At 51.1% G+C, this 25,831-nt stretch overlaps 9 protein-coding genes and 1 non-coding gene across 10 annotated transcripts; 4 read left to right on the forward strand and 6 right to left on the reverse strand.

The window, feature by feature from the left end:
* Positions 1 to 516: 516 nt before the first annotated feature.
* B0T23DRAFT_384433 (uncharacterized protein) lies at positions 517 to 836 on the forward strand. The gene is made up of 2 exons (XM_062837478.1): positions 517 to 706; positions 805 to 836. The coding sequence occupies exons 1-2, from the start codon at positions 535 to 537 to the stop codon at positions 816 to 818; spliced, it is 186 nt and encodes a 61-aa protein (XP_062690719.1). The 5' UTR covers positions 517 to 534; the 3' UTR covers positions 819 to 836.
* Positions 837 to 2,253: 1,417 nt separating this feature from the next.
* Positions 2,254 to 3,942, forward strand: B0T23DRAFT_384435 (RNA-binding domain-containing protein). Its single transcript, XM_062837479.1, has one exon. The coding sequence runs from the start codon at positions 2,537 to 2,539 to the stop codon at positions 3,722 to 3,724; it is 1,188 nt and encodes a 395-aa protein (XP_062690720.1). The 5' UTR covers positions 2,254 to 2,536; the 3' UTR covers positions 3,725 to 3,942.
* B0T23DRAFT_384436 (SVP1-like protein 2) lies at positions 3,943 to 5,377 on the reverse strand. Its single transcript, XM_062837480.1, has 3 exons — positions 5,355 to 5,377; positions 5,020 to 5,293; positions 3,943 to 4,953 (listed from the first exon to the last, which is right to left on the reverse strand). The coding sequence occupies exons 2-3, from the start codon at positions 5,269 to 5,271 to the stop codon at positions 4,267 to 4,269; spliced, it is 939 nt and encodes a 312-aa protein (XP_062690721.1). The 5' UTR covers positions 5,272 to 5,293; positions 5,355 to 5,377; the 3' UTR covers positions 3,943 to 4,266.
* Positions 5,378 to 8,270: 2,893 nt separating this feature from the next.
* Positions 8,271 to 9,935, forward strand: B0T23DRAFT_190563 (Septin-domain-containing protein). Its single transcript, XM_062833212.1, has 5 exons — positions 8,271 to 8,489; positions 8,565 to 8,681; positions 8,750 to 8,975; positions 9,042 to 9,509; positions 9,575 to 9,935. The coding sequence occupies exons 1-5, from the start codon at positions 8,384 to 8,386 to the stop codon at positions 9,843 to 9,845; spliced, it is 1,188 nt and encodes a 395-aa protein (XP_062690722.1). The 5' UTR covers positions 8,271 to 8,383; the 3' UTR covers positions 9,846 to 9,935.
* Positions 9,936 to 10,630: 695 nt separating this feature from the next.
* On the reverse strand, positions 10,631 to 12,457 carry B0T23DRAFT_421816 (inhibitor of apoptosis-promoting Bax1-domain-containing protein). The gene is made up of 4 exons (XM_062839779.1): positions 12,372 to 12,457; positions 11,819 to 12,303; positions 11,562 to 11,735; positions 10,631 to 11,441 (listed from the first exon to the last, which is right to left on the reverse strand). Exons 2-4 carry the CDS (start codon positions 12,014 to 12,016, stop codon positions 10,950 to 10,952), a joined length of 864 nt encoding a protein of 287 aa, XP_062690723.1. The 5' UTR covers positions 12,017 to 12,303; positions 12,372 to 12,457; the 3' UTR covers positions 10,631 to 10,949.
* A 551-nt stretch (positions 12,458 to 13,008) lies between these two features.
* Positions 13,009 to 15,147, forward strand: B0T23DRAFT_190588 (dynein light intermediate chain-domain-containing protein). The gene is made up of 4 exons (XM_062833213.1): positions 13,009 to 13,929; positions 13,989 to 14,082; positions 14,146 to 14,867; positions 14,955 to 15,147. The coding sequence occupies exons 1-4, from the start codon at positions 13,228 to 13,230 to the stop codon at positions 15,087 to 15,089; spliced, it is 1,653 nt and encodes a 550-aa protein (XP_062690724.1). The 5' UTR covers positions 13,009 to 13,227; the 3' UTR covers positions 15,090 to 15,147.
* Positions 15,148 to 17,445: 2,298 nt separating this feature from the next.
* B0T23DRAFT_445207 (uncharacterized protein) lies at positions 17,446 to 18,106 on the reverse strand (the record flags this gene model as incomplete). The annotated part of the gene is made up of 3 exons (XM_062840917.1): positions 17,809 to 18,106; positions 17,652 to 17,689; positions 17,446 to 17,517 (listed from the first exon to the last, which is right to left on the reverse strand). Exons 1-3 carry the CDS (start codon positions 18,080 to 18,082, stop codon positions 17,446 to 17,448), a joined length of 384 nt encoding a protein of 127 aa, XP_062690725.1. The 5' UTR covers positions 18,083 to 18,106.
* A 644-nt stretch (positions 18,107 to 18,750) lies between these two features.
* On the reverse strand, positions 18,751 to 19,608 carry B0T23DRAFT_414090 (uncharacterized protein; the record flags this gene model as incomplete). The annotated part of the gene is made up of 3 exons (XM_062839548.1): positions 18,751 to 19,336; positions 19,373 to 19,411; positions 19,500 to 19,608. The coding sequence occupies 3 exons, from the start codon at positions 19,606 to 19,608 to the stop codon at positions 18,972 to 18,974; spliced, it is 513 nt and encodes a 170-aa protein (XP_062690726.1). The 3' UTR covers positions 18,751 to 18,971.
* Positions 19,609 to 20,925: 1,317 nt separating this feature from the next.
* B0T23DRAFT_342117 (uncharacterized protein) lies at positions 20,926 to 24,176 on the reverse strand. The gene is made up of 3 exons (XM_062835899.1): positions 23,458 to 24,176; positions 21,693 to 23,363; positions 20,926 to 21,629 (listed from the first exon to the last, which is right to left on the reverse strand). The coding sequence occupies exons 1-3, from the start codon at positions 23,855 to 23,857 to the stop codon at positions 21,196 to 21,198; spliced, it is 2,505 nt and encodes an 834-aa protein (XP_062690727.1). The 5' UTR covers positions 23,858 to 24,176; the 3' UTR covers positions 20,926 to 21,195.
* A 1,525-nt stretch (positions 24,177 to 25,701) lies between these two features.
* B0T23DRAFT_t285 lies at positions 25,702 to 25,791 on the reverse strand. The gene has a single exon. It is a non-coding gene; the product is annotated as a tRNA-Pro (tRNA).
* Between the last annotated feature and the right edge of the window lie 40 nt (positions 25,792 to 25,831).

Raw genomic sequence — 25,831 nt, forward strand, 5'->3', positions numbered from 1 at the left:
CTTTCAACGCACGATGACTGGCGTATGCTTGGGCGGATGTGTTTTGAACACTTTTTGGATTTTGGCCAGATGTTAACCCAAGCCAGGTGGGAGGAGACAAGGCGATCCACCAGTAGCCCAAGGCGGTGGGGAGGGGGGGAGGGGAAGCGGTGGCCCGGATGGCAGGCGAGGGTCTGTTGGGCACGTCCTTGTCGCTTGTCTGGGGGAACTTTTTTTTTTTGAAATCAAAAGGGGAAGCTGTCTTGGCAACTTTTGGGACGAACATGTTAGGTTGGATTGATTTGGATTGTGATTGGACCGAGCTATCAGAGCTCCCGTTTTTGCAGCATCGATGCACAGACAGCAACACCCTGCCAAGCCCACAGAAACCCAATGGCGGGGAAGCATGGACCTCCCTTTTTGGCCTGGCATGAGATAGAGGCTCGTGATAGGATGTCATTGGAAGTCATGAAGAGCAGAATGACTTCAAAATGTCTTCAATGGGAAACTCTTCTTCCTTTCCTTCTTGCAAACAATCACAGCCATTGAGGTTGAATGCATGGATGTTTCCCGCCCCTCCTTTTCCTCCACCTCACATCAATGCTGGCTGGCTGCTGCAGACTGCAGTGCCTGCTGGCGGCTTGCCTGCACCTTCGCATCCCATCCCACACATGTGCCACCGGACAGCTCCATGGTACGACGGTAAGATGGACGTTGCTGCCGTGCTGTATGTGTATATTCTCTTCATCCAACGTCTTTCTTCGCCCGTCTTTCATTGGGAAGAAGAAAAAAATGAAGCATTAATGCCATTGGCAAGTAAGGTAGTCTCTATCAGATGATGTCTGCTGCGGACAGGAACTCGAAACCTGTTGTCAGCGATGATCATGAAAACCTGGATGGCGACCTCGCAATTTGCACCAAACGATTCTGTTGCAGTGAGTTGTCAAATTCCTAGTGTAGGGTGAGAGTTGAACAAAGCGGTCAAGGATCAGCCCGGGCAATGCCAAATCTCCAACCCCTATCTTTACTGACTGTATCCTGTGAGCCAACCTTCAACAGGAGGGTATTCATCCGGGGAGAACTGGCATGAGGTTTCGTCGAAGGTGATTAGCTCTACATGTATCCGTGTCTCACATGGGGGGCTTGAGGTTAATTTAGACTTTTCTGGGCTACCCTTCGTCCCCTAAAATACCCTGAATACCCAGGGTGTCAGCCAGTGAGTCTTCATGTATTGCACAAACCAGCAAAACACACAACTTAGTAACCAGTACCAGTGAGCACCATTACAATCGTAAAAGCAACTGATCAAGACATCAATCATAAATGTAGTTATCATGATGTCCCATACGCACCACAAGCGCAACGTCGTTGTTGTTTCCCCGAAGTTGCCCCTCACCACCCGACTTGCAATGTACAACTACTTAGGTACCTACCTAAGTACAGTCAGAACCCCTGCTTTTGCAACTAATACCGGCAGCCCAGATTTTTTGCAAAAGAGGGGGGTTTGCAAAAGGGAGGACAGGAGCACAGACCAGGTAGGAGTCTTCTAGCCACTCAGTAATAGTTAGAGGTACTAGAAAGTGGGTCCCCTAGAGTTATTAGACCCCGGTATAAGGGTATAAAAGTGCCCGCCCCACTAAATTCGACCCCTGCTTTTGCAAATCCGGGCCGTCAGCGTTGCAAATTGCAGGTTGCAGGAATTACCACCAGAGGGAATGCAGGCAGTCGAAATCTTTTGCAAAAGGGGGGATTTTGCAAAAGGAGGGGGTTGCAAAAGCAGGGATCTTCACTGTACAGTAATGTCCCCTGTTATTGCAACACAATTCCTGCAGCGATTTTTCTTGCAATAAGTAGGGTGTTTGCAAAGGGGGGATCCTATGCACAGACCAGGAGTAGGCGTTTAAGCCACTGGAAGACGCCGAGGGGCCGGAAAAGTGGGTCGCCAAGCCCCAATATGAAGGTATAAGTGTTCACTCCCTAAGAAATCCGACCCCTGTTAATGCAAAAATCTAGTCATCACTATTGCAATTAGCAGTTAGCAGTCCCAGTATGGGTTTGTAAATCTTGCACTCACGAATCTGTGCAATAAGTAGGGTGCTAGCATTAGGGGGGGGTTGCAAAAGCAGGGGACATTACTGTAATGTAGTGTAGAGCCCCTTTTCTGTAGTGTACCGCGATCCACGCGCGCTTGGCACAGCAGTCCTAACCCTTGTCAGGCGCCACTTCGTCCACCTTTCTGAGCGCGGTGAATCTTGAGCGCGTAAGTGCATGGTCCAGATTTCTTACAGCTCTTGGCATCTTTGACCAACGTCGTCATCGCAACCATCACCAACGCCAATCTCAACAGAAAATCGTGATTCCTCTGATTAGGCGTGTCACCCCAGCGCACACGGGCGCCACACAAAAAAAAATTGTACCGTAAACTCTCATGATCAAATAACTGCACAACCATTGCCATTATCCGCACGACTGTCCTAGTCTTTCCGATTGACCCGACGCAAAGGAGGTGGAAGAAAGCCACAAGAAGCAGCGGAGAAACCCCTGCTAAACCCCTACGATGAATCAAATCCGCGCCATCCAAGCCCTCAACAAGCGCGAAATCGAAGCCGGCATCCCGCCCGAAGCCTCTTGGCACGTTGACTACCGCGACACCGCCTTTGTCTACTTCGGCGGCTTACCCTACGACTTGTCGGAGGGCGATGTGATCACCATCTTCAGCCAATTTGGCGAGCCCGTCTTCCTAAAACTAGTGCGCGACAAGGAAACTGGCAAGTCCAAGGGTTTCGGCTGGTTGAAATACGAGGACCAGCGCAGCACAGATTTGGCCGTCGACAATCTGGGCGGAGCGGAGATTGGCGGGAGACTGATCAGGGTCGACCATGCCAGATACAAGATCAGGGATGATGAGGATCCAGAGGAGGGGAGGATTGGATGGGAGGATATGATGAGGAAGGAGAGGAGGGAGAAGGGGTTGGCGAGTGAGGTGGATGATACTGGAGACGAAGAGGAGGATGACACAAAGCCGAGGAGGCCGTTGTTGAAGGAGGAAAAGGAGCTGCAGTTGCTGCTGGAAAATCATGACGATGATGATCCTATGAAAGAGTTTTTGATTGAGGAAAAGAAGAAAGAGGTGGAGGAGGCGCTGAGAAGGGAGAAGAAGAGGGAGGAGAAGGAGAGGCACAAGTCTAGTCGGAGACACAGGCACGAACACGGAGACAAGGACCGGGACAGGGAGCGGGGTGGTCGCCATCAACACCGATCACACCGGTCTCCGAGGAGAGTTGAGGATGTCGACAGCGACATCAGAGGCCGCGACCGCAGCCACGATGACCGCACCCGGAGTCGTGATGACCGTCCTCGTTCTCGTGATCGTCATCCCGACAGGAAGAGACCAAGGTCCGAAAAAGAAGAAACCTCCCCTGCCAAAGAACAAAGAAGAAGACGCGATGATGCGGACGACGTGGAGATGAAGGACGCAAATTACGAGGATAGGCAGTCGCGGCGAGATTTCTCCAGGGACAAAGACCGACATAGGAGAGATAAGGAGAGATATCGGGACCGGGGCCGGGACCTGGACAAGGAAAGAGCCACAGATAGGGACAGACACAACAGCGAAAGACATGACCGCGAACGCGATCTTACAAATGACCGTGAGCGCCGTCGCCACCGCGATTTGGGTCACAGGAGCGAACGCAAGAGCAGCAGAAGTAGGAGCAGGAGCCCATCGCCGACGTCGAGAGGTTAGACGTATAACTAGTTACTTAAGCTTGGTCGCCTAAAGTACGCTTCATGTTTACCCCCAAACGATCATTCACAACTGTGATGACTCGGTGAGTACAACCTGCTGTGTATTGCCGTGTCTAGGACAAGCTTCTCTTCTTGTGAGGATAGACTCTAGCAAGTACCGTCAATGACTTTTGCTGGGGTTGTAGTTCTCGTTAACGGAGTAGCACAAATACATCGAAGATGTTTGTATTTAGAGTATTTGTACTCGCTTCCCTAATCTAATGCCTCAATATGCTCGTGACGATGTACAATCCTACGTCTTGTTATAAAGTGCAACAACCTGAAAACGCTGTTACCGTTCAGACACCCCCAGATACAACGGATGAACCAAACGATGTAATACTGCAGACCCAGACCCTGCGTGGATGTCGTTGCACACACACCTCCTATGATTCCTCCATAAACCCCCAGACAATGCTACTTGAGAACGGAATCGTCAGATCCATCATCACTTCCCTTCAACGCCGGTACAAGTGTCCAATCCCCCAACCGTTCGTCCACCTAAGGCGTCTCCCCACCATATCTTTTCCACCCAACCCTGACCAGCCGGCGTCCTCCACCCTGATACCCATCCTGCTGCCCGCCCTCCTGGATCGCAAACTTCTCCCACTTGGGGTCTCTCCCAGCTCCAATGACCACCATCTCCGTCTCGCTGATCCAGCCCAGATTGCCCTTGAGCGGGCCCCCGATGATGGCTAGGCCCCCGTCACGCGTGAGCGGCTCGCGGCTGCCGTTGGACACGGGCTCGTCAGCCATCTCGAACTTGGCGGAGGCAAAGGAGTATGGGTCTGAGAAGATGCGCGGCATGAGAGGGAGTTTGGAGAGGAAGCCCCAGCGACCTTGTCCATCGTCAGCGGCCATGTCTGAACCGCCAATGTTGCTATTGACCATGACACCACCGCCGCCGCCACTGCTTGATGCGACGGAGTAAGGGCTAGAAGGGCGGTTGTTGCTCGTAACTGAAGGTTCGCCGGCGGCATAGGCAGTGCCGCCGTTGCTAGTAATCGGTCTTGTGCCGCCGGGGCGAGTCACGTCGAATACGTGGAGTGTCGATTTGTCGGAGGTGCAGGCTAGATACTTGCCAGAGGGACTGAATCCGATGGAGAAGATGATGGCTTTGTCGATACCGCGGCGCAGCTCGTATAATCGAGCACAGTTGGATGTTGCGTAGACGCGGATGATGGTTCCCTAGCGCGCTAGTATTAGCAAGCCCTCTTGTATCCAATGTGATGTTCCAATCCCTGAAAACCTTACCATCTCGCTCGCCGTAGCCAGCAACTCGCCATCCTGGCTCAAGGCCATCGCTCGCAGCGCCGACGTGTGCGCGGTTATGATGCTGACATTGCCGGTTTCAACCTCAACGAGCTGGACGTGGCCGATCGCCCTGCCTGGGAAGGCAATGCGGTCCGAGGAGAGACAGCACAGGCCTAGAGGGTTATCGGTCGTTTCATATGTGGAAAGCAGCGCGTGGGGTTTGGCCGTTTGGTAGACTTGCACTCGGTCCATCAACACCAGAACGATTCGCTTGCTGGACATCTTAGCCCCTCGAACCAATGACGAGGCGCTGATGACGCCTACTTGTTTCTTACTTTTATCGTCCCATAAAACGAGCTATCATGTAGCCTTTTTAGTATATCTTTGACCATATCGCACAGCTTGGAGAAGAATGAAAGTTGACATGACCTGCCTTGTTTCGGCTCAACTTTGTCTGCCGTCCACCACCAACTAGTCCAAGAATGTTTGTGCGACCAAGCATCTGGACCAAGCCGATACCAGCACCGAAGTCTGTACGAGGACATATCATCAGTAAATTGCTCTATTGCTGAAGTGACAGTACGCGGTTTTGTCTCGACTTACCACGAGAGGTTCGTAGAACGCATGATCCCGACTCATAAACTAGATGAACATATGCCATCAGTGTTTGTCCCATGTGGATAACATCAAAACGGCAAACAACAAGGCTTTCTCGAGTCTTACTGCGGAAACCATGGTCTAAACCGACGGCGAAGCAACTGTTATCATGGTTGAAGGTAACCGACAGCACGGGTGCGAGTACCGGGTGTTCGAGGATCCTTCTAGTGTCCATCACTACCTCTACGGGCTGGCGCAAGCCAACAAGTCGAGCGGAGAAGGGATGTGTTGATAATGGGGAAGGTTGTTCTGGCTGTGAGCCGAACTCAAGTATATCACCACCCTGGAACCTCGTTGTGTAGAAGCTCCTGGAGGGATGACTTGACGAGGATAGGTACCTAGATGGTATTGCAAGTACACAATCTAAAACGGTGACCAAAGGCGTGAAGCTGCTGCTAATTCTTTACCTGCTGACAGAGTGTGGTTGGCGCACTAGATGTCCAATGCTCGCTCAGCCTGGACGTCCTTTTCGAAGATAGAGAGCGGATGTGGAGGTTCGGGCCGCGGAGGTGGTCAGATCCAACGCGGCCATGAATGGTTCGATGATCAATCTGATAAGAGGGGGTTCGAAATGATACAGAGTGGTAGCTCTGCAGTGAGATGAAAGGGATAAGCTTGCTGAGAAATCGCTGGGAAACACTAATATACGTAGGAGCTTGATAAGTAGGGGAGGTTGTAAATGGACGAGATAGGGCAGGTGTCGTATACCAGGCAGTTGCGACGATGTCGTTAGTCGTCGACATGTATCGATAGTGTGGATGATATAATGTAAGGTAGTACCTGCGTGCGAGCAGCAGTCACGATCGGTTGATAAAAGCTCTCAAAGCAGGCGCCCCAACTATGCCACGTCCATTCGACACTCTGCACACAGCAGTATGTCGAATTTGCGGGAGTATCAAGTGTATGAAGTAATCCAAGATACACCAGAGCCGTATGCTTTCTCCGCACAACGTTCGTGATCGAGCGAGAATTGTGTACCTATGGCTTTGTTCAGGCCTGACGAGACCTATCTTGTAGGCTCTTTAAGAGAGAGACAATGAGATCAGAAAACAACAATGACGGGATTCAGCAGGGGCGGGCCGACAATGAGAGCCTCGCATGGCGGCTCGGTTACCAAGTGGAATGTTGGTAGTGTGCAGGACGTTGACTGGAGGAAGGGAAGTTCTGGAGTCTAGTTGCAAGTAAGGGATGGATTGCAAGAGGAAGTTCCCGCCTGCCCCGCGCCGATGACAAGTACCTCTACGCCCCGGGAGTTGGGGACAACGCCTGGATCTCTCGCGATGAACTAGACTGAGCAAGCCCCGGTGATGGATCGACGGGATCGAAGCACATCCAACACGGCATCAACCTGATGATGAAGACGGGAAGCATGACAGCATGACAGCAGACTTGAGCGATAATGCATGTATGCACTATGTACATTAAATGGCTGACAGCTGGCAATGCGCTTGCTTGCCCATCCATAGCTGCACCCAGTTGCCCACTCTCAGAAGCTCGAATCACCGGGAGGGGTCTGCAAGACAGCCTGGGGTTGGGGTTACACGCCTTTCCAGAATTAGTCAAGCGTCAGGAGCTTAGCAAATGACCCCCTGATTGCCATGGAGCTGTTGTTAATTGCGGATTGGGACAGGTCTTGCCAATTCCCATCTGATTGCAGCTTCAGGTTAAGACGTCCGTGACGAGTCGAATGAGCTGTACCATAGTCCATGGCATCGAACACTGAAATGGACTTGAGCTACTGGAGGCTCTTCATGTCCATCTCTTCAGTAGGTATTCTCTCCACACGCATCTGGAGTTTGCCGTTCCTCGAGCGTCCACTTCCACTTCCGCCCTGCGATATGAGGTTTCCTGGTCCCGTTTGTCTCCACTGTGTGTTTATTCTAGCCCGTGATGAGGATGGGATCCGTGCTCTGGGCAAGCAAGGAAGCACAGGAGATTCCTCCCATACAGCTGGGATCGCTACTACTGTATACCTGTAGGAAGCGTACCTCTAGAGGTTAATTCTTGTAGTAGTTGCAGCCCTCTTCAGGGCACTGTGAGAAACCGAGCCAGCGTGCTGCCTCTGTCGCTCCCGTCCCCTCCCTGCCACGCGGGCGCCCATCAGGTCATTGGCCACTGCTCTGCCCGGAGGTGCACAGGTGGTCCTGGCCGGTCCCCATCATCCCGTCCCGCCCTGTCACTGTGTGGCAGCGTTCACGCCCACGTCCACTCTGGGCAAAGAAGCCCAGTCCAGTCCATTGCCGTAACACCGCAACATTTTGTGAAATTGCACTTGCCATCTTCTCCTTTTCCAATCCGAACGCCCACTCCACGACCTCCCCACGACCTCGATACCTCGCTCTCACACGGCCAACACTACCTTACCTCTACCCGACTCCATCTCCATCTCCAACCCATCTCTCAGTCGCCGCATTTTTGGTGACTGGATAGCCAATCCCATCAACCATACCACCACTATTCTTCCCCAGTCAATCCTCTGAGGTAGACACTCCCCTTATTACCCTTTTGCTGTTTGTTGGTACGGACCCGTTGTCGAGAAATTAAAGGCGCCAACCGCCAGCTGTCACCATGTCTCTGCCTGCCGTATGTTTTGTTTGTTTGCTTGTCTCGTTCTCGTCGTTCTCTCACCGTCCTGGCACTCCATCTTCGTGTCCTCGACCTACAACACTGCCAATTGCTACCCAAATAAGCTATCCGGTTGCACGTCATGTTCACTAACACCATCTCCTCCCGGCAGAAGATGATGCGCCGCAAGAAGAACGTCAAGAAGGGTATCCAGTTCTGCCTGATGGTCTGTGGCGCCTCAGGAACTGGTGAGTCCTTCCAACCCCCAACGAGTCTATCCCGTCGTGCCCTGATCAAGGATTAACCATCACGTTATCTCCCAGGCCGTACCACCTTTGTCAACACCCTCTGCGGCAAAGAGGTTCTCACTCACAAGGACTCCGATGATCCCGCAACCGCCCACGTTGAGGAGGGCGTCAAGATCAAGCCCATCACAGTTGGTATGCTTCGCACTCCAGTCGAGGATCCTACGGTGCGAGTGGCGGTTGTCTAACTATCTATACTACAGAGCTTGAGCTGGACGAGGAAGGGACGCGTATCGCCCTTACCATTGTCGACACCCCCGGCTTCGGTGACCAGATCGATAATGAAGCCAGCTTCTCCGAGATTGTTGGCTATCTCGAAAGGCAGTACGATGATATTCTTGCGGAGGAGTCGCGCATCAAGCGTAACCCCCGCTTCAGGGACAACCGAGTCCACGCCATGCTCTACTTCATCACCCCGACCGGCCATGGGTAGGTTTCACTTCTCCTGTTACACATCTTGACACATCTTGAACCGCAACTAACATGTGCTACAAGTCTCCGTGAGCTGGACATCGAGCTTATGAAGCGCCTTGCGCCCCGAGTCAACGTTATTCCCGTGATCGGCCGCGCTGATACGCTCACCCCAGCTGAGCTTGCCGAGTCCAAGAAGCTAGTGATGGAGGATATCGAGCACTACCGTATCCCGGTCTACAACTTCCCTTACGATATCGAGGAGGACGATGAGGATACTGTAGAGGAGAACGCCGAACTCAGAGGTCTCATGCCGTTCGCTATTGTCGGCTCAGAGGATGTCATCGAGATTGGTGGACGCAAGGTCCGCGCTCGCCAATACCCATGGGGTGTTGTTGAGGTTGATAACCCGCGCCATTCCGACTTCTTGGCTGTCCGCTCGGCCTTGTTGCACTCGCATCTCGCCGATCTGAAGGAGATCACCCACGATTTCCTATACGAAAACTACCGTACCGAGAAGCTCAGCAAGAGCGTTGAGGGTGGTGCTGGAGTGTAAGTGTTACCCGGAAGCTTCCGATTGCAACCACGTGGCGGATACAGTACTAACGTTGATATAGTGACTCCTCGATGAACCCTGAGGATCTCGCATCCCAATCCGTCCGACTCAAGGAGGAGCAGCTGCGTCGTGAGGAGGAGAAGCTTCGTGAGATTGAGGTTAAGGTCCAACGCGAGATCAACGAGAAGCGCCAGGAGCTCCTCGCCCGCGAATCTCAGCTTCGTGAGATCGAAGCCCGCATGCAACGCGAAGCGGCGGCGGCTGCCCAAGCAGGGACACCTACTACCAGCCACAGCCATCAGGAAATTAACGGTTCCCCAGATGGAAACTAAGCACCAACGACACTAGCACTTACATACCTAATCTGTCGTCTCTGTTTACATCCACATGAACAGCTTCAATACCCCACAGGGCGACCGGGTCATTATACGCAGGCGTTGGTTCTTTGGTGTTGTTTGTTGTTTGACAAAATATTCCCCGCTATTTTGCGACTTTTTTTTTTACTGGAGATAATGGCTCCAAAGAAGACATACGATGGTGACGACGACAACACGGTGAGGGGTTCAGTCTCGACAAGGGCATTCAATCAAGTCGGTATTCAGTGCAGCCTCCTCAAATTGACGGGGATACCCGCATTGCGGCATAGGAGCATGTCTTCACCGCAGAGGTTTCGTGTCGATTAGTCAGTGGAACTGATATGCTCAGCTTGCCTGCCGTCGACGCAGCAAGAAGTACCGAAACAGACTGCTCGGGACAAGAAAAAGGCCTGGGGACGTATTGACGGGAAACGATTTCTACCGTATGACTTGTCTTGATTATTCTAGAGGCCTTAGGTTTTGTCCAACACCTATGGCACCACCCCGAATTTTCCAACTTCTACTATTGGACTTCTAATGCAGATATCAACTAAATTAAATGCACTTCACTTGTCTCGGATCATTTATATAACATTGAGCTAGTGATGAGCATGTGTGTACTCCTACGGCACAGAGATGCTAGCACTTGAAAGTTATTGATCTTGCCAGAGTCGCATTTTACGAAGTTCATGGCTACGTGCTTCTGTTGCTACGACACTTGATTGCCACAGATGATGTGGCGCGGGTAAGAGATGTTGGGAGTGATAATATCATATTAGGTCGGAAACGCTGTTTTTTTTTTTTTATAATTCCATAGACGATATAAAGAGGCAAGTCCTCCCCGTTGATGGTTTGTGTTGCTTTTTGGTCGAACATTTCTAGCTTTAAAGCTAACCATACAGTTGCAAACCCATTTTACCAGGTAGAGACCAATTTGAAGCGCAATCAATCGAAAACCGAAATCCAACGAGCCCTATCCCCGCATGTGATCCCATTTCCCATTACCATCCGTTTACAACCCTTCCCACTGAAATGTTTACAAACCCATCAGCTTGAATCCGTCTCGTACCCGTCTTCTTCCTAGTTATCCGACTGACTGTTCAAAATTCTCAAAATAGCCAGAAACAGATTCAGGATATCCAGATACAAACTAATCGCTGCCGCAATCTCCTCCTCCACATGGTACTTGCGCATTACCAGCTGGGTATCAACCAGAATATACCCCGAAAACACCAGCGCGGCGACACCACCATACACCAGCTCCGAGGTGCTCGTGTGCGGCAGAAAAACGTAGATAAAGCCCGTGATAATCAGACCCCAAAGGGCGCCGCCGAGGTACGGAATCCAGGAGGTGAAGTCGTACTTGGTTTGGCAGGCGAAAGCCGTGAGGAAGACGAAGATGCCGGCGGTGATGACGACTGCGAGTAGCACTGTGGTCGAATCAAAGAAGGAGACGCACACGGAGATTGTGTAGGCTTCCAACAACGTGAAGCCGGAGAGGAACAACAAGTTAGTGGGGTATGATTGACGCTTCCAGAAGGTTAGGAGCATGAAGACGAGAGCGCCGGCGAACTGTGAGCAAAATAATTAATTAGTAACTGTGATTTGCCAGTGGGAAAACATGATAGAACCATGTTAAAGTAGCAAGGGAACGAAACGGGGGATCATGTAGGGTGAAGCGACGGAACGTACAGAAACCCAAATCATGGCGGGATGAGACTGGATCCAGTTCCTATAACCATCGCTGAGGAAGCTGAGCGCACTCACGGCGCCCGTGGCGATGAGCTGGACCGTCAGAATGGTATAGACCTTGCGGATAAATTGGTGGCGAATTTCAACCGTGGCTTCGGCGACGGAGCCACCGAACTGTATTGTTGTGGCGGTTGTGTTAGTTGCAGGGTTTAATTATATCCTGTATTGGTATTATTCGGTAGAATGGTTTCCCGTACCTTGAAGTCATCGGGAATATCGTGATCATCGTCCTGACTGCTGCGCGGAGCACCAGAGAAAAGGCGAGCCTGATCACCGAGGACGGCGTTGGCTGCGCTGCTCTCGGCTGTTGCTTGGTACGACGGAGGAGGCTGCGGGTAGTAAAGGTGGGCATCGGGGTCCTCCTGCGGAGCAGGCGTGTACTTGGGTCCCGACATTGTTTTGGTGATGATACTCTCTCGGACTGTTGTCGCGATGTTTAATCGAAGCCTTTGAGGCGAGCGAGAAGATGTCACTGGACTGGGCAAAAGAGATGGACGGATAAAAAGGTCGTTTCTAGGTGATGTAAGTGGACGGCTGTGAGCTTATAAGAGGGCGCCGGGCAGATGTGATTGATCCGCTGATGACGGTGTTGTAGTGCAGCAGCAGCTTCTGGGTGGATATGTAATGGATTTTAGCTGGAGGACCTGGGGCGGGGATGATGGACATCGACCTTGCCGGCTGCCTAGACCCATGACGGGTTACTATTGCCCAGAAGTGGCGCAGCGAGTCACAATCCCATGAACGACTAACCGAAATGCACAGAAACTTGGTGTAAATCTGTTATGTCCGGGTGACTGTCCCGAACCTTCCACCATTTTATCGAAACTTCGTCAGCGCCAACCTGGAACGGGCTGTCACCCACCTACGTCTGCACCTTTTCCAGGTTGTTGTTGGCCCTGCTGACCAGTCGAGCCCAGCTTACACTAGAAAGATGATGACAATTAGGGTTAGGGTTTAAGTGTAAATGGCTGAAACCACCAGTCACTCCGCCCCGCCCTGATCGACACCCGACAGACGAAAGCGACTCCACCAAATCGGAAGGGACTGGCAACGGTCCTCCCTGCGCGCCTGCGTGGCTCCCGTTCCCCAGCTCAATGGTCCACAGGCGCAACAACGAGCCTTCTGTGTCACGGCATATGTGTCGTCTGTTGGGTTGCACTTTAGCATGCGAACTGAGCGCTGGAGCACCTGGAAGCAACTCGCGTTTCGGGCAATTGACGGCCCGCTAGTACTGTAGGGAAAACACTTGAGAAGGTCCAGCTCACCAGGGCGGTTCCCGACTCTTATCGACCGACCTATGCGGCCTTCTCATCTGTTTGCCTTTGACGACAAAAACCCTTTCGGCCACCACTCCACGATCGCAGGTTCAGCGCGCCATGACAAGGCCAGACCTCTCATGAGAAGAACTTTGAGCCCGTCACTGCGATATCCTTCCCGAATCTATACCTACGTCTCGGGTACAGATGCGATAGTCTCAGCGGAGCTCTTAACCTCAACAACAACAAACATCGGCTCGTGCCGTTGAATTCCTTCAAACTTGGTGGATACAGACGGAATTGGGAGCACTCTTCAGTTACTATAGGACAGCAGAGACCGAGCCTTAAACATGGCGGCCAACACGAACAGATACTCGACCTACACGACCGCGTCGACGGGTTCCGACTCCAGAAATGGCGAAAAGGAGAAGAAGGAGCTCTGGAGCTCCATGTTGGACTCCGTTGCCAGCGCCAAACGTCTCCCCGAAAAGAACATTTTGCTCCTCGGTGGTAGTGTTGACTCCCAGCGCGAGTTCTTCGAATCCCTTTCTAGGAACGAGCTCCGGCGCAACACCGACCGCCAGGGCTCACGCAAACCACCCATCGCAAACAGCTTCGCCCTCGGATACACGTATTACGACGTCCTAGATGCCGACCAGGAAGACACCCTAGCGCGCATCTCTCTCTACACCCTTACCGACCCCTCGCCCGCATTTGCCTCCCTTATACAGCCTCTTATCACGCCGCAGTCGATACCGAACACGCTGATAGTTATCCTGCTGGACTGGTCACAGCCTTGGAAATGGATGCGCCAATTGAGAGAGTGGATTTTGCTGTTACGAACCGTCTTTCAGAAACTCAACCGCGAATGCTCGGCAACTATGGAAGAGGTCATGACCGTTTGGAGGGAACGAGGTCGAGGTGGAGGGCTCAACTTGGATGGTACCAGTGCTGTCCCGACCACGTCTGCGGATGCTGATGTTTCCCTTCCGGTTGGTCCTGGAGAGTGGGAGGATGCCTTGGGTATGCCACTTTGCGTGGTGTGCCAGAATGTGGGTTATTCGACTGGAAGCTGCGTGGACACAAGCGGGAAGCTAACGTAATGATTCAGGCCGAGAAGATGGACCATTTGGAGAAGACTCAAGGCTGGAAAGAAGAGGAGTTTGACGTGGTGCTACAGTTCCTCCGAACGATTCTCTTACGGCGTAAGTCATGTCCATCCGGTATCTCTTTACTCAAGGACATGGAACTGACAGATGCTGTTTCAGACGGCGCATCCCTCATCTACACCACTCCCTCGCTGCCCTCACAACTACCCACTCTAGTGCACTCCAGCCTGGGCATTCATTCTCTGCTCAAGAAGCAACCACTCAAACACAACGTCATCGACAGAGATAAGATTCTCGTACCCCCGAACTGGGATTCTTGGGGTAAAATCCGTGTGCTCAGGGAAGGATTTGACGTCGAGTCGGTCAGCTCCGGATGGACAGCGGATCTAAGCATACCGTGGCCAAGGCAACCCCAACGCGTCGCCAATGGTGACGATCAACAACAAGGCGAGACAAACGACAACGAGACTGGTGATGAAGAGCAAGAACTTGACGAGGATGAGTACGAAGAGCCAACAGAGCCCGATGGATCCTCTGTCGCATTGTACGAGGCTTCTGTACAAGATCCAACCATGGACGCGCTCCATATTGCCGGTTCGAGCAGTCACTCGACCAAGTTGGAAGTGCAGACAACAGAGACACAACAGTTCTTGGAAAAGCAGCTGAAGTTGTTAGATGTATACAAGCAAAAGAACGAGGAGCCAACCGGCCATCTGGCCAGGATAAAGAGCGCCAGGAAAACGACGTCGGACTCGTTGACGGCGGAGGACGACCACCTCAAACAGCAAGCCGAGGCCAAGGTCTTGGAGCATATTGGCCCGGTGCAGTTCAACATGGGAGGCATTCAGGTGGATGCCGACGACATGCTCCAGCGACTTAAGGTAAGTTTTTCGTCTTGTGGTAGCCCACCATGATCTGCTATCTTTGTCATTGATCAACGTGCACCTGCTAACATGCTCTCTGCTTAGGAACGCCAAGCCTTCGGCACCTCGCCCGAACCTCTTAGCCCCGAGGACGAGACTGTGGAGGAGACTCCCCAGATGGACACCGAGAACCTGCAAGCATTCTTCACTGGCCTTATGAACAGGAGCCGGCAGTCATGAGCTCCCAACATCATACCATCCCTAGTAATACCCATCTACTGCCGCTGTCTTCCCGTTGCCCGTTCTGCCTGTTGCCTCGTGTCCCATGGTTCCTCTTCCCCATCATGCGCGAAATAATATTCCAAGGCAACCCTTTTGAAAGGTTGTGAGCATTCTCAGCTCCTGAATAAGGCACATTGATGCTTGAGCGTCGTAAACTTTCATACAAGCCGAGTCCATACCATCGTAAATGATATCACACTCCAGTCGCTGACGGATCTTGGCCTATGGCTATAATGATGTAGACACATCCTAAAAATGTACTATACCAATCGACGCACAGAACAATAGCAGAAGCATGTATTCAGTCCATATATATCGTTATTGTACATGAAATCGCAAGAACAGCGACCGTTTAGTAGCGGGTAGGTCAGACACAGCATCACAGAGGTGCAAACGAGACAATGATGAAAGTAACAAACCCTAACAGAACAACTTGTTCAGCTGGTCACTTGACGACCAGCATCCCAATGTCACAATTTCCCAATGTCCCATTACCCAAATGTCCCAGTGTCCGAACGCCCAAACCTCCAGTCCAAGCCATCCACCACCCTGATTCATTTTGCCGATGGTGAAGCTGCCTGACTGAATACATACAGCCTAGAGTCTTGAATGATCCGTCAGCTCAACCATCTTGAATCGCCGCCGTCGGCCTACAGGTAGTGACGAGGATGATTCACGCCAAGGTGCTCTGGTTAGTAGCAAGTCAAATATATTACAAAAGCCTGGGAATTGATCCGAGCGATAGATTTATGAGGACCGACATTCCATGTTGAAGTGAGATGCGAATGGGCTGTTTGTGTTGTGGGGACTACAATGATAAGATCACAGCTTGGAATTGTTATGAGGCGAGATGAACTAGGAAAACGAGAGGCATCCATTGAGATTATATCCGGTCTCCCTCAACATCTCTTTCTCTAGAGGTAGCCATGACTTCCCTGCTTTTCTCAAGCTCGATTCTGAAACGTGAAATGTCCAACGAGCCGCGATCACAAGAAGCCATACTGCTCACCAAATATTCGCAACCAACTTACCACATTCAAAAAGATGACGATTGTTACAACTGGGCTTCCCATCCGGGTCAAAGCCACGCATAAAAGGCGATTACTTAGCAGCAAAATCTTCCTCACCGCACACTATGCTCATTGCGTACACACTATTCCGCTGTGAAGATCCAGAGATATGGCAGAACCAATCGATACACTGCCAAATAAATTTACCACCGCTGAATGATTTGAATGATTTCTAGAGGTGGATTGACTACTGCGGAGTGAATTCAATCTTGTTGCCTTGTCGAGAAGTCATTCGTTCTGCTAATGATCAAAGGAGGAGCATTCCTTCGACACCAACGGCTCGTCAACGCTACCAACTCTCCGGAACTAACAACGCCAATACGCCACTTCCGCGCTTCTACTAACAATAAACAAAAATCTCTATGTTTATGAAAGGCGTTGCGAGCCAAGTCTGCGGCGCTTGTAGTGAAGCTTTGAAATCAATGATCCTAACGGACATGTGAATTACAGAGTTAGTTGTATCCTCCCATCACATCAGATCCACATCCACACCACATCTACACCCAACAGCTCTGAGACCAAGAGAAGGAGTCAACGTTGGGCAAAAGAGTGCAGTTTGAGCAGGAACAGCTTTGTCGAATATGGAGACGTTTCCACATTTCCCCCTTCCTTTCTCCGTATCAATTCTCATCCTGCGAAGGAGGGAAAAAGCACGATCGAGTTCAATATCTGTATAGTTCCAAGAAGTCCTCATCCATTACAGCGACGCTTTCCTCCATCGCCTCAATTCATTGACCCCCTCTCTCCTCAACGCACCTGGCAGTGCGGCCTAAATCCAGCTTGACAGCACTTCTTCTTCAGCTACTGCACTGTGATCTGATCAATATCGCTTTAGGGCACTGACGACACGGGTTGACTAGCGTTCTTTGCCTCGCCGACGGTCTTCCTCATTTGCATCCTCCATGTATCCATTACCGCGTCAACCGATTCTGCTTGATCTGACTCAACTGATCCTTGGTACAAGTGATAGGAGCACATATTACTGTAACAACGCTCCCAGTTCCACGTTTTCGTCACATCATAATGTATCCCAAATTCCAAAACACCCACCGCTTTGTCATCCTGTACCATATGTACCCCATATGTACCTGTCTCGTGCTGCCATTCTTTCCTTTCCAAATGTGCCAGAAAACCCCCCATTTTATTGCTGATTGATCGAGCCTTAGGGAAGATTCAGACCATACATCATATTCATGCAACCCATGACCTGAATAAAGTTCGTCTCTATGCCATCTAACGTCTCATTATACACATCTTCTCCCTATTTTTTTTTGGAGAATGAACCGAACAGCTTGAGTTAGCAAGAGATCTTCTGTCTATTTATATGGGCAATGTAGGTAGGTAGGTAGGTAGGTAGGTAGGTAGGTAGGTAGGTAGGTAGGTAGGTAGGTAGCAACCTGAACGGATGGTAGGGGTCAGGCATACGAGGGGCTGGGATCTGATCACTCACCCGTCCAAGTTTGCTGCCGACCTCAACAAGTCTGTTGACTATGATCATGGGAGAAAAGAGTTATCATTCGTAGTTGACAAGCCTAGCCCAGTTATAGACTTCCCCCCGAGGATAGGTGTGTGTATACTGTATAGGTAGGCAGATGGCGCCCACTTACGAGTCATCTCAATCTCATCCAGCAAAAGCCCAACCTTGATCCACTCATTGGTGGAATACTTCATAGCCCCTTGGGCGAAATAATCCCGGCGAGCCACGCTGAGTTTTTCTGGCAAGACAGTCCTCCAGATTTGGAAATGAGCTATGACGTTATCTATTCTCACCATCATCTGGACGGGGAGCATTGCCGAAAGAATGTTCTCGTTCAATAGGATGTCGACCTTGTTTTTCAACAGGGTAGCCTTGCAGATGTACCTATCGATGGTGGCACTCATCTTGGTGTACGAGGTGATTTAGAGCAGGCGATTGATGGGCGCTGAGGACGGGATGTTTAATCGGTAGACCCGTTGGTTGGGACGAGGCGGTCTTGGTCAATGGTGGTCGTGATTATGGGTGTGTCGATCGTGATGACTGTTGATAATGACTGTTTGAATAAGAGGACTGTTGATTTACGGTAATCAGAGCATTCACCAACTGTTGAACATGTCATTGCTGATGGCTTGAAGACCGAACCCAGGGTGATGGGAGCATTTATCACGATTGTCAACATCGGCGGAAAGCGGTTTCTCATTTTCTGACAGCTATCTGTCTACTTCACATATGGCGCCTTCTTTTCAATGAGCTCAGCAAGCGCGAACTACTGATCTAGAGAACCACAAACGCAGTTAAATGACTTCGAACCTGTGACATAAGGGATTCGCTACTGTCAGTCCAGTAGTGAAAACTGGGTTCCTTCCTGTCTCAATGTGGATGGGCTTGGTGGAAAAGACCACCTGCACCCGTCTCAAATGTACATGCAACCAAGTCCTCTCGCCCAGCAACCTACCGTATATATTCTGGGCGTTCGCTTCTAGCTTCCAGGGAAACCATGCAGAATCTGTAAGCATACAATTTCTGGCAGACATGAATACTGCGGTATACTTACAGTTCATGCCTGGTTACCCTGGAAGCTAAGAACGAACGCCCTGAAATTATACGGTACCATGATCACTCCATGCATACCTAGACAAATCTACGCCCTACCTTTTGAGAATTCTTGATTAACTGCTCTTCATACGCCATGAAGACTGTCTCCCATCCGCCCCTAATTCAGGGTACTATATCCCAAATTCCAAAACACCGCTACTCCCATCCTGCCAAACTCGAACACCTCATTCCCAACAGCTATTCAATGATCCTATCGTTTTGTCGGTGAAATGGAGGTACATACTTCGCGGAGACAGGCTTCTCGTAGGTGGGGGCCAATTTGAGGTCCACAATGTCGGGCTGCTTGGGTGTGGACTCGCCCCAGGGAAGCCCCAGAGCATTGCACATGTTCATACGATTGTTGAGGCATATAAAGGTTACCTCGACGATGGTTGGAGCGGTTTCACCTCCATCGGCAAAACCTTCGTGCTGTTGTTTCCGAGCTGAACCAAACGACGTGTCCAAGTTAGAGAGGATCTTTCTTTCTTGCTGCTTAGGCCGGTAGATAGAGGTGAGGAAGGGAATAGGTGATACAGGGGTTGGGATCACTCGCCTTCGGAACCCTGTTGCGCATGTCCATAATTGTTTGGACTGTCAACTCCACCTCCGCCAGCAACAGCTCCAACTTAGCCAGCTCTCTATCCCATCGACTAAGATAGCTTAAATTCTCACGAGCAACGCTAATCTGTGCTTGAAGGATTCAAAGCGTCGAAATGGAGCAATGACCCAGTCCTATTTCATACGAAAGAAACACGAACTCATCCTTGCGTATGATGGCGAGCTTCGCACTGAGCATGGCGAGGTTTCGACTGATATGCTTCAGTACTGCGTACATCTCGGTGGTAAGAAAAGGGGACGATTGTTGGTAATGCTTGTAATTTTTTGATTCACTGGGAGTCGTTGAAATATATTCTTGATGAATGGTGACTCTGATAACTAGGCATTGAGTATGATGACGATCCAACGATTTTCGAATAAAATGACTGATGAAAATGTTGATGACGGCGAACAAGATCGAGTTCGATGTTATGGGAAATAATCCTAAGAGAACCTAAGGTCATCAAGAGAAATGTACCTAGTTTCTCGGTTGATGACAGCCTTTCATCTACTCCAGCTAGCGCCTTCCTTCAGAGGACCTCAGCAGCGAGAAACGACTACTTTAAAGGAATATGACCGCAGAAGCTTGACTTCCCAAACAGGTACTCAGCACGATTCACGAAGGAATTGGCAGTGTCGTTCCAGCCGTAAGAAGCGAGGTCTTCTCTAGTCGGGTTTGTGGTTTGATTTGTCGATATCAGGGGAAAAGACCACCACGCATGGCACCCGGACGTGCTGTAGATGATGCCATCCAGTGTCAGTCACTGAACTCCCGAGGCTAAACATATCCTGTCTCGGCCGGCGAGATAGGATGTATCAAGGACTCGCGTCTCAAATCAAGCCAACATTCCTCTGATTAAGGATCAAAACCTGAAAGGGGGACTCGGCGACATATTTGCTGACGCGTGGCTGTTGGCATATGTTGTGATAAAAAGTGGAAAGAGCTGGATTTCCCGCGCTGACCCCCATTGCCCACGCACAACTGCTCTGACCTCATTCACTGCCAGTCATGTTGGGACAAATGCGTTCCGTGAATCTTCGAGGTAAGCGGACACTCTCATATTTGAAGCTGTTCCCAGTGTACGATGACTTCGAAATCGAAACCGCTGTTGAGTCAGAGGAGAAAGAAACAAATACCGAAGCTTGGCGCTGCAGGACCTTTGGTCAATAGTGATATCTGGAAATTCAAAGAGACGATGCAGTGATCGAAATTTCTTCTTTGAACAATTGAATGATAACAAGAAAAGACAAAAAAGAAAAATAAAAAAAGGAAGAATTGGAAAAGCGGTTGCGCGATGTCAACAGGGGTGGGATAGGAAATCAAACTCAAGGTCATGGTAGGTCGCTGTGTTGAACCCTTACTCGATCGATAGTGGTAAACTGGTCGAGGTTCTGTGACAGCACCTAGACTAAGGACTAGCGCATCGTATGACTTGACAAAATTACCCTGATATCGATGAAGGAGAAGAAGAAGAGGAGGAGGAAGCCAACCTATATTTGGATGGATGGCCTCGGTTTATAGCGTTGGTTGACAAGCCATGAAGGGATGAAAGCCCAGGAATACCAGATGGCAACACAAGGCTCTAGCACGTGTTGGCAAGTGATGTTATCACAGACTTGGTTTTATCCAGAAGCTCCGACAGTCAAACATCGATAACCGTGACAATTGATTAGATGGTATCAACTCCATTGCGAAATCCGCTCACTATGCAACTATTTTCATAAGGATCAATAAATCTTCCAAAACTCCGAGAGATCTGAGCGCGTAGGGCCGTGGCAAGAATCCTCCTCCTTCCTTCGGCAGTAGCCACTCTATTCCACATGCTTACTCACGCGTATCCGCACCGAGCAACAGAGCATTCGCCCCAGCCTTGGGCATCTTCCAATATTGCCTCAAAGAAGCTGTCTGCTCGACTTTGACACGCGTCTCCCTGACACCCAGCCTCAAAGTCACAACGCCGGCCAAGAGACTGACAAACAGCCAGGGATACTGCAGAATCTCTGCCTCGAAGGCATTGATGGTTTCAATAGCCTGGCGAATGAAGGGTTTCTCATCGAGGATGGTGCCGAGACGGAAAAGGTTCGAGGCGGACACGGCGTTGGTTGACGGCTGAGACTTATCCATGCCGCTCTTAAGGCGAAGGATGGTGTGACTGAGAGTCGCTTCCTCGGTTGAGTAAAAGCCGCCTGTGTATGAATGGCGGAGAGAGGGAGTGCTGCCGACGGCCGGTGTGTCGTAGAAGAGTTCACTTTGCACGTCTAGGAAGATGTCAGTATCTCACCGTTGGGAAATGAAGAGGTTGAGGAACATTCGGTGCGTACCTTGCAGCTCCTTCGCCCAAACAAGCCATTTAACCTCCAGAGTCGCCTCGTACAAGTCAAGCAAGCCCTCAATCAAGAATGCATAATCATCCGCAAACGCCCTTGTGTCGCTCGGCTGGTTGAACCAGAACCTCTTCAGCACCTTTCTGCTCCGTGTACCATCCTGGACCCACAAGTTCTCCTTGATAAAGGTTGCGGCGTGCTGCGCCACCTCCAAATATTTCTGGCTCTTTGTCTTATCTAGATCTCTCAGCACCGCAGCTGTTCTCGCGAGCGCCGAAATCACCATTCCGTTAACACCAACCACCACCTTCTCATCTCTCGCAGGCCTGGGTCTCTCCTGTTCTCTGTGTGCCCTCAGCCGTTCCCGTGCCTTTGCAATCATTTTCTTTACATCATTCACAGGGATGCCGAACTGCTTGGACAGCGCCTGGATATCTTTTCCCCAAACGGAACACAGTACGTTCTGGTTAATGAACTCGTCGTGAGGGTCCTGGTCGCGGGGGATGTTCCCATCCTCGAGGACGTTCCAGTACGCTGCTGCCACTTCGGCGGACCCAGCGGGTCCAACCACGTCATCAAACTCCCGGCGCGTCCAGAGATAGTAAGCGCCTTCACGCATGTGCCGGTCGCCCTTGCGATAGAAAGAGTCTGCTGCCTCACTTGTAATGAAGCCGCCCCCGGAGGACTGAATCAGCGGGCTTGTGAGGTAATCGGCGAGATCGATCACTACGTCGGCAAATTCGTCCTCCAAAGAAAGCCGGGTCTCGGCGGCAGATGATTGAACGCGACCGAGCCAGGCGTCAAGGTATACGCCCAGAAGAAGTGCGTTTTCTCCGACCATCTTCTCAAAATGCGGCATGCTCCAGTCGCTAGTTACGCTGAATCGCATGAAGCCCGCGCCGACATGGTCCCTTAATCCACCATCGCGAATACGACGCAAGGTGCTCCGTGCCATGGAAGCGGCATTCTCGACTTCCTTGTCGCCGACTACGTCTCTCACCTCTCTGGGAAACTGCGCCAGCCGAAGCAAGAACGAAAGCCGGGCCGGGTTGGGGAACTTTGGTGTTCCGAAGCCGCAGTCCACCGGGTCAAACATCTTGAAGATCCTGTCCAAAGCTTCATCAAGCTGGTCCAAGTCCAGGTCAGCGCCCGCCTCTACGTCGGCTGCGGCCACGGGAGCTACCACGGGCACTGGTTCGGCGGGTGTGCCGCTGAATGTGCCCTCCTGCGCGAAATCCTGCAGCTTATGAAGCATCTCAAACGCCTCGCGACGGCATCGCTCCTCCTGCTCCACCCAGAACTTGTGGATCTTCTTTGCTATGGCAAGGAAATCGTTGTAGGATTCTTCACCACCACCGTTGATACTGGAAGCCTCGGGGGTCGCTGCACCGCCACCGACGCCGCTGGTACCCCCACGGGCAGCAGCAAGGCTGTGCTCGGTTCCGGGACCGGGCCAGTAGGTACCGCCAAAGATGGGATAGAGGTCGGGGGTGAGGAAAAGGTTGAGAGGCCAACCGCCGGTCGCGTTCACAGCTTCGCTATAGTTCTGGTAGATGGTGTCGAGGTCGGGACGCTCATCGCGGTCGATAATGACGGGGATGAAGGACGAGTTCAGGAAGGCGGCAACGGCATTGTTGGAGAAAGAATCTTGAGTTGTAAGGCGACAGTCTGGGTAGATGATATGGTGAGCAAAAAGCCGCAGTCAGAGCCGCCAGATGAGGTGGCAAAGGAAGGCCAGCGGGAACAAGAGACAAGAACATACGATGGTCGGCTAAGAAGCCAATATGCATAAAGATGGGCTTGTTTTCAGCCTGGGCGCGCTTCAGGGTATCGGCATTAAGCAGCTGCCAGGCAACAGGTGTTTTGGCATGTACGCGCACATAGGGACTTTGACTCTCGGCAGCACGATTCCGAAGCTGTCCAAAAGAGGCCGGCTGCTGAGTGTTGGAGGTGGCAGGAGCCCCGGGAATTTGCGACCCTGCTGCGCCCGGTGCTATCGAAGCATTGGCAGACACGGAACCACTACCGGTCCGAGACGGTAGGCTTTGATGAAGCTGTTGTTGGGAAAGTTGGTGTTGCGCTTGATTTTGTTGTTTCTGCTGTTTCTGCTGCTGATCTTGTTGTTGCTTTTGCTGCTGCTGTTGGAGCTGTGCGGACATCATCTTGGGCAATTGGCTGGCAGCAGAGTCGCTTTCTGGAATTGCTTCGAAGGCGACACTGAAAATGGGTAGCAGCTGAAGGGCAGGATGAGTCCGGAACGAACGTTTCCACTTGCTGGGGAAAAGGTGCGTCCGGAAAGTGAAACCGTAGATACTAGTAGTTGGGACAGAACGTAGGAGTAGTAACAATGACGGTTGGGCTGATGTAAACCACACTCGAATACTACCGTAACGTAACGGAATCGTGAAAAGAAGGACGGGAGAAGCGTCCAGAGAGCACAGTTGGAACTTGGGGCACAGGCAGCAAGCGAATCGAGTTGCGGGAAGCCGGGAACTGACCCAAAGGCGGGACGGGGCAGGTGGGGGTTGCCATGGAGGCGGCGGAGGCTACTTCGCCGTGCGTCAATGGATGCCGCTAGCAACCGGAGTCTTTCACCGGGCAACTGGTGCATGACAGTCCTTCGGATGCTGTAACACTCGCTGTGGCGGACGCCCGGTATGAGATTTACTCATTAGGAGCGGACCTTCTGCCCCGCCCTCCTTATCTCCCAACCTTATCTGGCGCTTCTTACGCAGTACAGTATGTAGTCGATGGGAACTCTCGTTTGGGCCGTGCGCTTATTGTTTACAATCATCGCAGCTGCCCCTTTTTGAAGCTGCATGGTTGACGCCAAAACCAACGACGAGGCAGGAGTACAATGAAGCAGCACCTGCCAGTGGCTACTAATCGAACTACATCATCATTCCACATCAATTCTCCCGTACCTAGGTACCCGAGGACCTCCTCTTTGGATAAATCTAGACCAATGAGTCACTTCGACTGCAGTTTGGCATGAACACGCCCAAAAGACAACTCCAACGTTTTTTTGCAGGCTCTTGAAACGGCCACAATCCGGATGACTTTTGACGTAAACTTGCCCAGTCATTGACTGAAACTGGTCGCGACGTTCCGGGTTTTGGCTAAAGTCCAGAGTACCATGCCCATCAGCATCTCCAAGTTGAGATCCCATTCCCTCCTTTTACCCTCATGCATGTATACAGGTAGGTAGCACTCCGGAACTGCCACTTGGGTGGCCAATCAACCAAGGAGCAATGTCCCTCAAGCCATCAAGCTGTCCGGGCATGCTTGGACTCGCAGCTCTCATCATCCGTCCATGACAGCATGCGCAGCTTCAAGCTTCGGTACCGTGAAACGAGGCTACGGTCTTAACCTGACTACGCTCACTGAAGCGGCTTCATCTGCTCGGATATCATTGCGCATGCTTTCCATTGTTGACTGACTTCCATGATATCCGCCGCGCCCCTGCAAACATGCTAGCTTGACGAAAAGATGAACACAGAGCATCGCTGGTGAGAGTCTTGGCCCGACCCTTCATACAAGAACTTCGTTTGCTACGGTTTCATATGGCGCTAGATATTGGGATTCCAGTATCTCATAGGCAGGCTAGGGAATATTTCAGTAGCGAGACTGGAACATCATCTCTGCTCCATAGCAAAGAGAGCATAAAAGTGGCTGGACAACATAGCCAGCTAGTTGTAGTGGGGTAACTAGCATATAAAGAAAATGAGAACACAGACTTCAATCTATGCAGAGTCCAAATCGATGTTGTTATGGTTGATCTTTGTTTGTTCTTGCTGTAGATATATTTTGTCATCCAGTTTTTTCGGCGATAGCGGAATGTCGTGGGAGGCCGAGATATGACGTCGGAACACCCGCAGCTTTGACATTACCAGAGATACTGACTGAACATAAGATATAGGGAGCAACAAAAAAAAAAGTAAGGAAGACGATAAAGAAGGAATTTTGAATGATATATGCAAAGACGACAAAAAAATACAAAAGAAATGGGGCCACCCGGGGATTGAACCCGGGACCTCTCGCAAGAATGCTCAGGATTGAACCCTAAGCGAGAATCATACCACTAGACCAGCGGCCCATTGTAAATTGTTGAAATAATGCGCTAATGTAAGTACCTA

This window comes from Neurospora hispaniola (assembly GCF_033458365.1).
Source record: "Neurospora hispaniola strain FGSC 10403 chromosome Unknown B0T23scaffold_6, whole genome shotgun sequence".
Lineage (NCBI taxonomy): Eukaryota > Fungi > Ascomycota > Sordariomycetes > Sordariales > Sordariaceae > Neurospora > Neurospora hispaniola.

Excerpts from the sequence above, each read along its gene's own strand:
- B0T23DRAFT_384435 (XM_062837479.1), top strand. The coding sequence starts at position 2,537 with ATGAATCAAATCCGCGCCATCCAAGCCCTCAACAAGCGCGAAATCGAA.
- B0T23DRAFT_190563 (XM_062833212.1), top strand. The coding sequence starts at position 8,384 with ATGTTCACTAACACCATCTCCTCCCGGCAGAAGATGATGCGCCGCAAG. Across the intron at positions 8,682-8,749 it reads GATCAAGCCCATCACAGTTG|AGCTTGAGCTGGACGAGGAA; the intron begins GTATGCTTCGCA and ends TCTATACTACAG. Across the intron at positions 8,976-9,041 it reads ATCACCCCGACCGGCCATGG|TCTCCGTGAGCTGGACATCG; the intron begins GTAGGTTTCACT and ends ATGTGCTACAAG.
- B0T23DRAFT_384433 (XM_062837478.1), top strand. The coding sequence starts at position 535 with ATGCATGGATGTTTCCCGCCCCTCCTTTTCCTCCACCTCACATCAATG.
- B0T23DRAFT_384436 (XM_062837480.1), bottom strand. The coding sequence starts at position 5,271 with ATGGACCGAGTGCAAGTCTACCAAACGGCCAAACCCCACGCGCTGCTT. Across the intron at positions 4,954-5,019 it reads TGGCTACGGCGAGCGAGATG|GGAACCATCATCCGCGTCTA; the intron begins GTAAGGTTTTCA and ends CTAGCGCGCTAG.
- B0T23DRAFT_342117 (XM_062835899.1), bottom strand. The coding sequence starts at position 23,857 with ATGATGTCCGCACAGCTCCAACAGCAGCAGCAAAAGCAACAACAAGAT. Across the intron at positions 23,364-23,457 it reads TGGCTTCTTAGCCGACCATC|ACTGTCGCCTTACAACTCAA; the intron begins GTATGTTCTTGT and ends TCATCTACCCAG. Across the intron at positions 21,630-21,692 it reads TTGGGCGAAGGAGCTGCAAG|ACGTGCAAAGTGAACTCTTC; the intron begins GTACGCACCGAA and ends ACATCTTCCTAG.
- B0T23DRAFT_421816 (XM_062839779.1), bottom strand. The coding sequence starts at position 12,016 with ATGTCGGGACCCAAGTACACGCCTGCTCCGCAGGAGGACCCCGATGCC. Across the intron at positions 11,736-11,818 it reads ATATTCCCGATGACTTCAAG|TTCGGTGGCTCCGTCGCCGA; the intron begins GTACGGGAAACC and ends ACAACAATACAG. Across the intron at positions 11,442-11,561 it reads CCGCCATGATTTGGGTTTCT|TTCGCCGGCGCTCTCGTCTT; the intron begins GTACGTTCCGTC and ends TTTTGCTCACAG.
- B0T23DRAFT_190588 (XM_062833213.1), top strand. The coding sequence starts at position 13,228 with ATGGCGGCCAACACGAACAGATACTCGACCTACACGACCGCGTCGACG. Across the intron at positions 13,930-13,988 it reads TTTGCGTGGTGTGCCAGAAT|GCCGAGAAGATGGACCATTT; the intron begins GTGGGTTATTCG and ends GTAATGATTCAG. Across the intron at positions 14,083-14,145 it reads CCGAACGATTCTCTTACGGC|ACGGCGCATCCCTCATCTAC; the intron begins GTAAGTCATGTC and ends ATGCTGTTTCAG.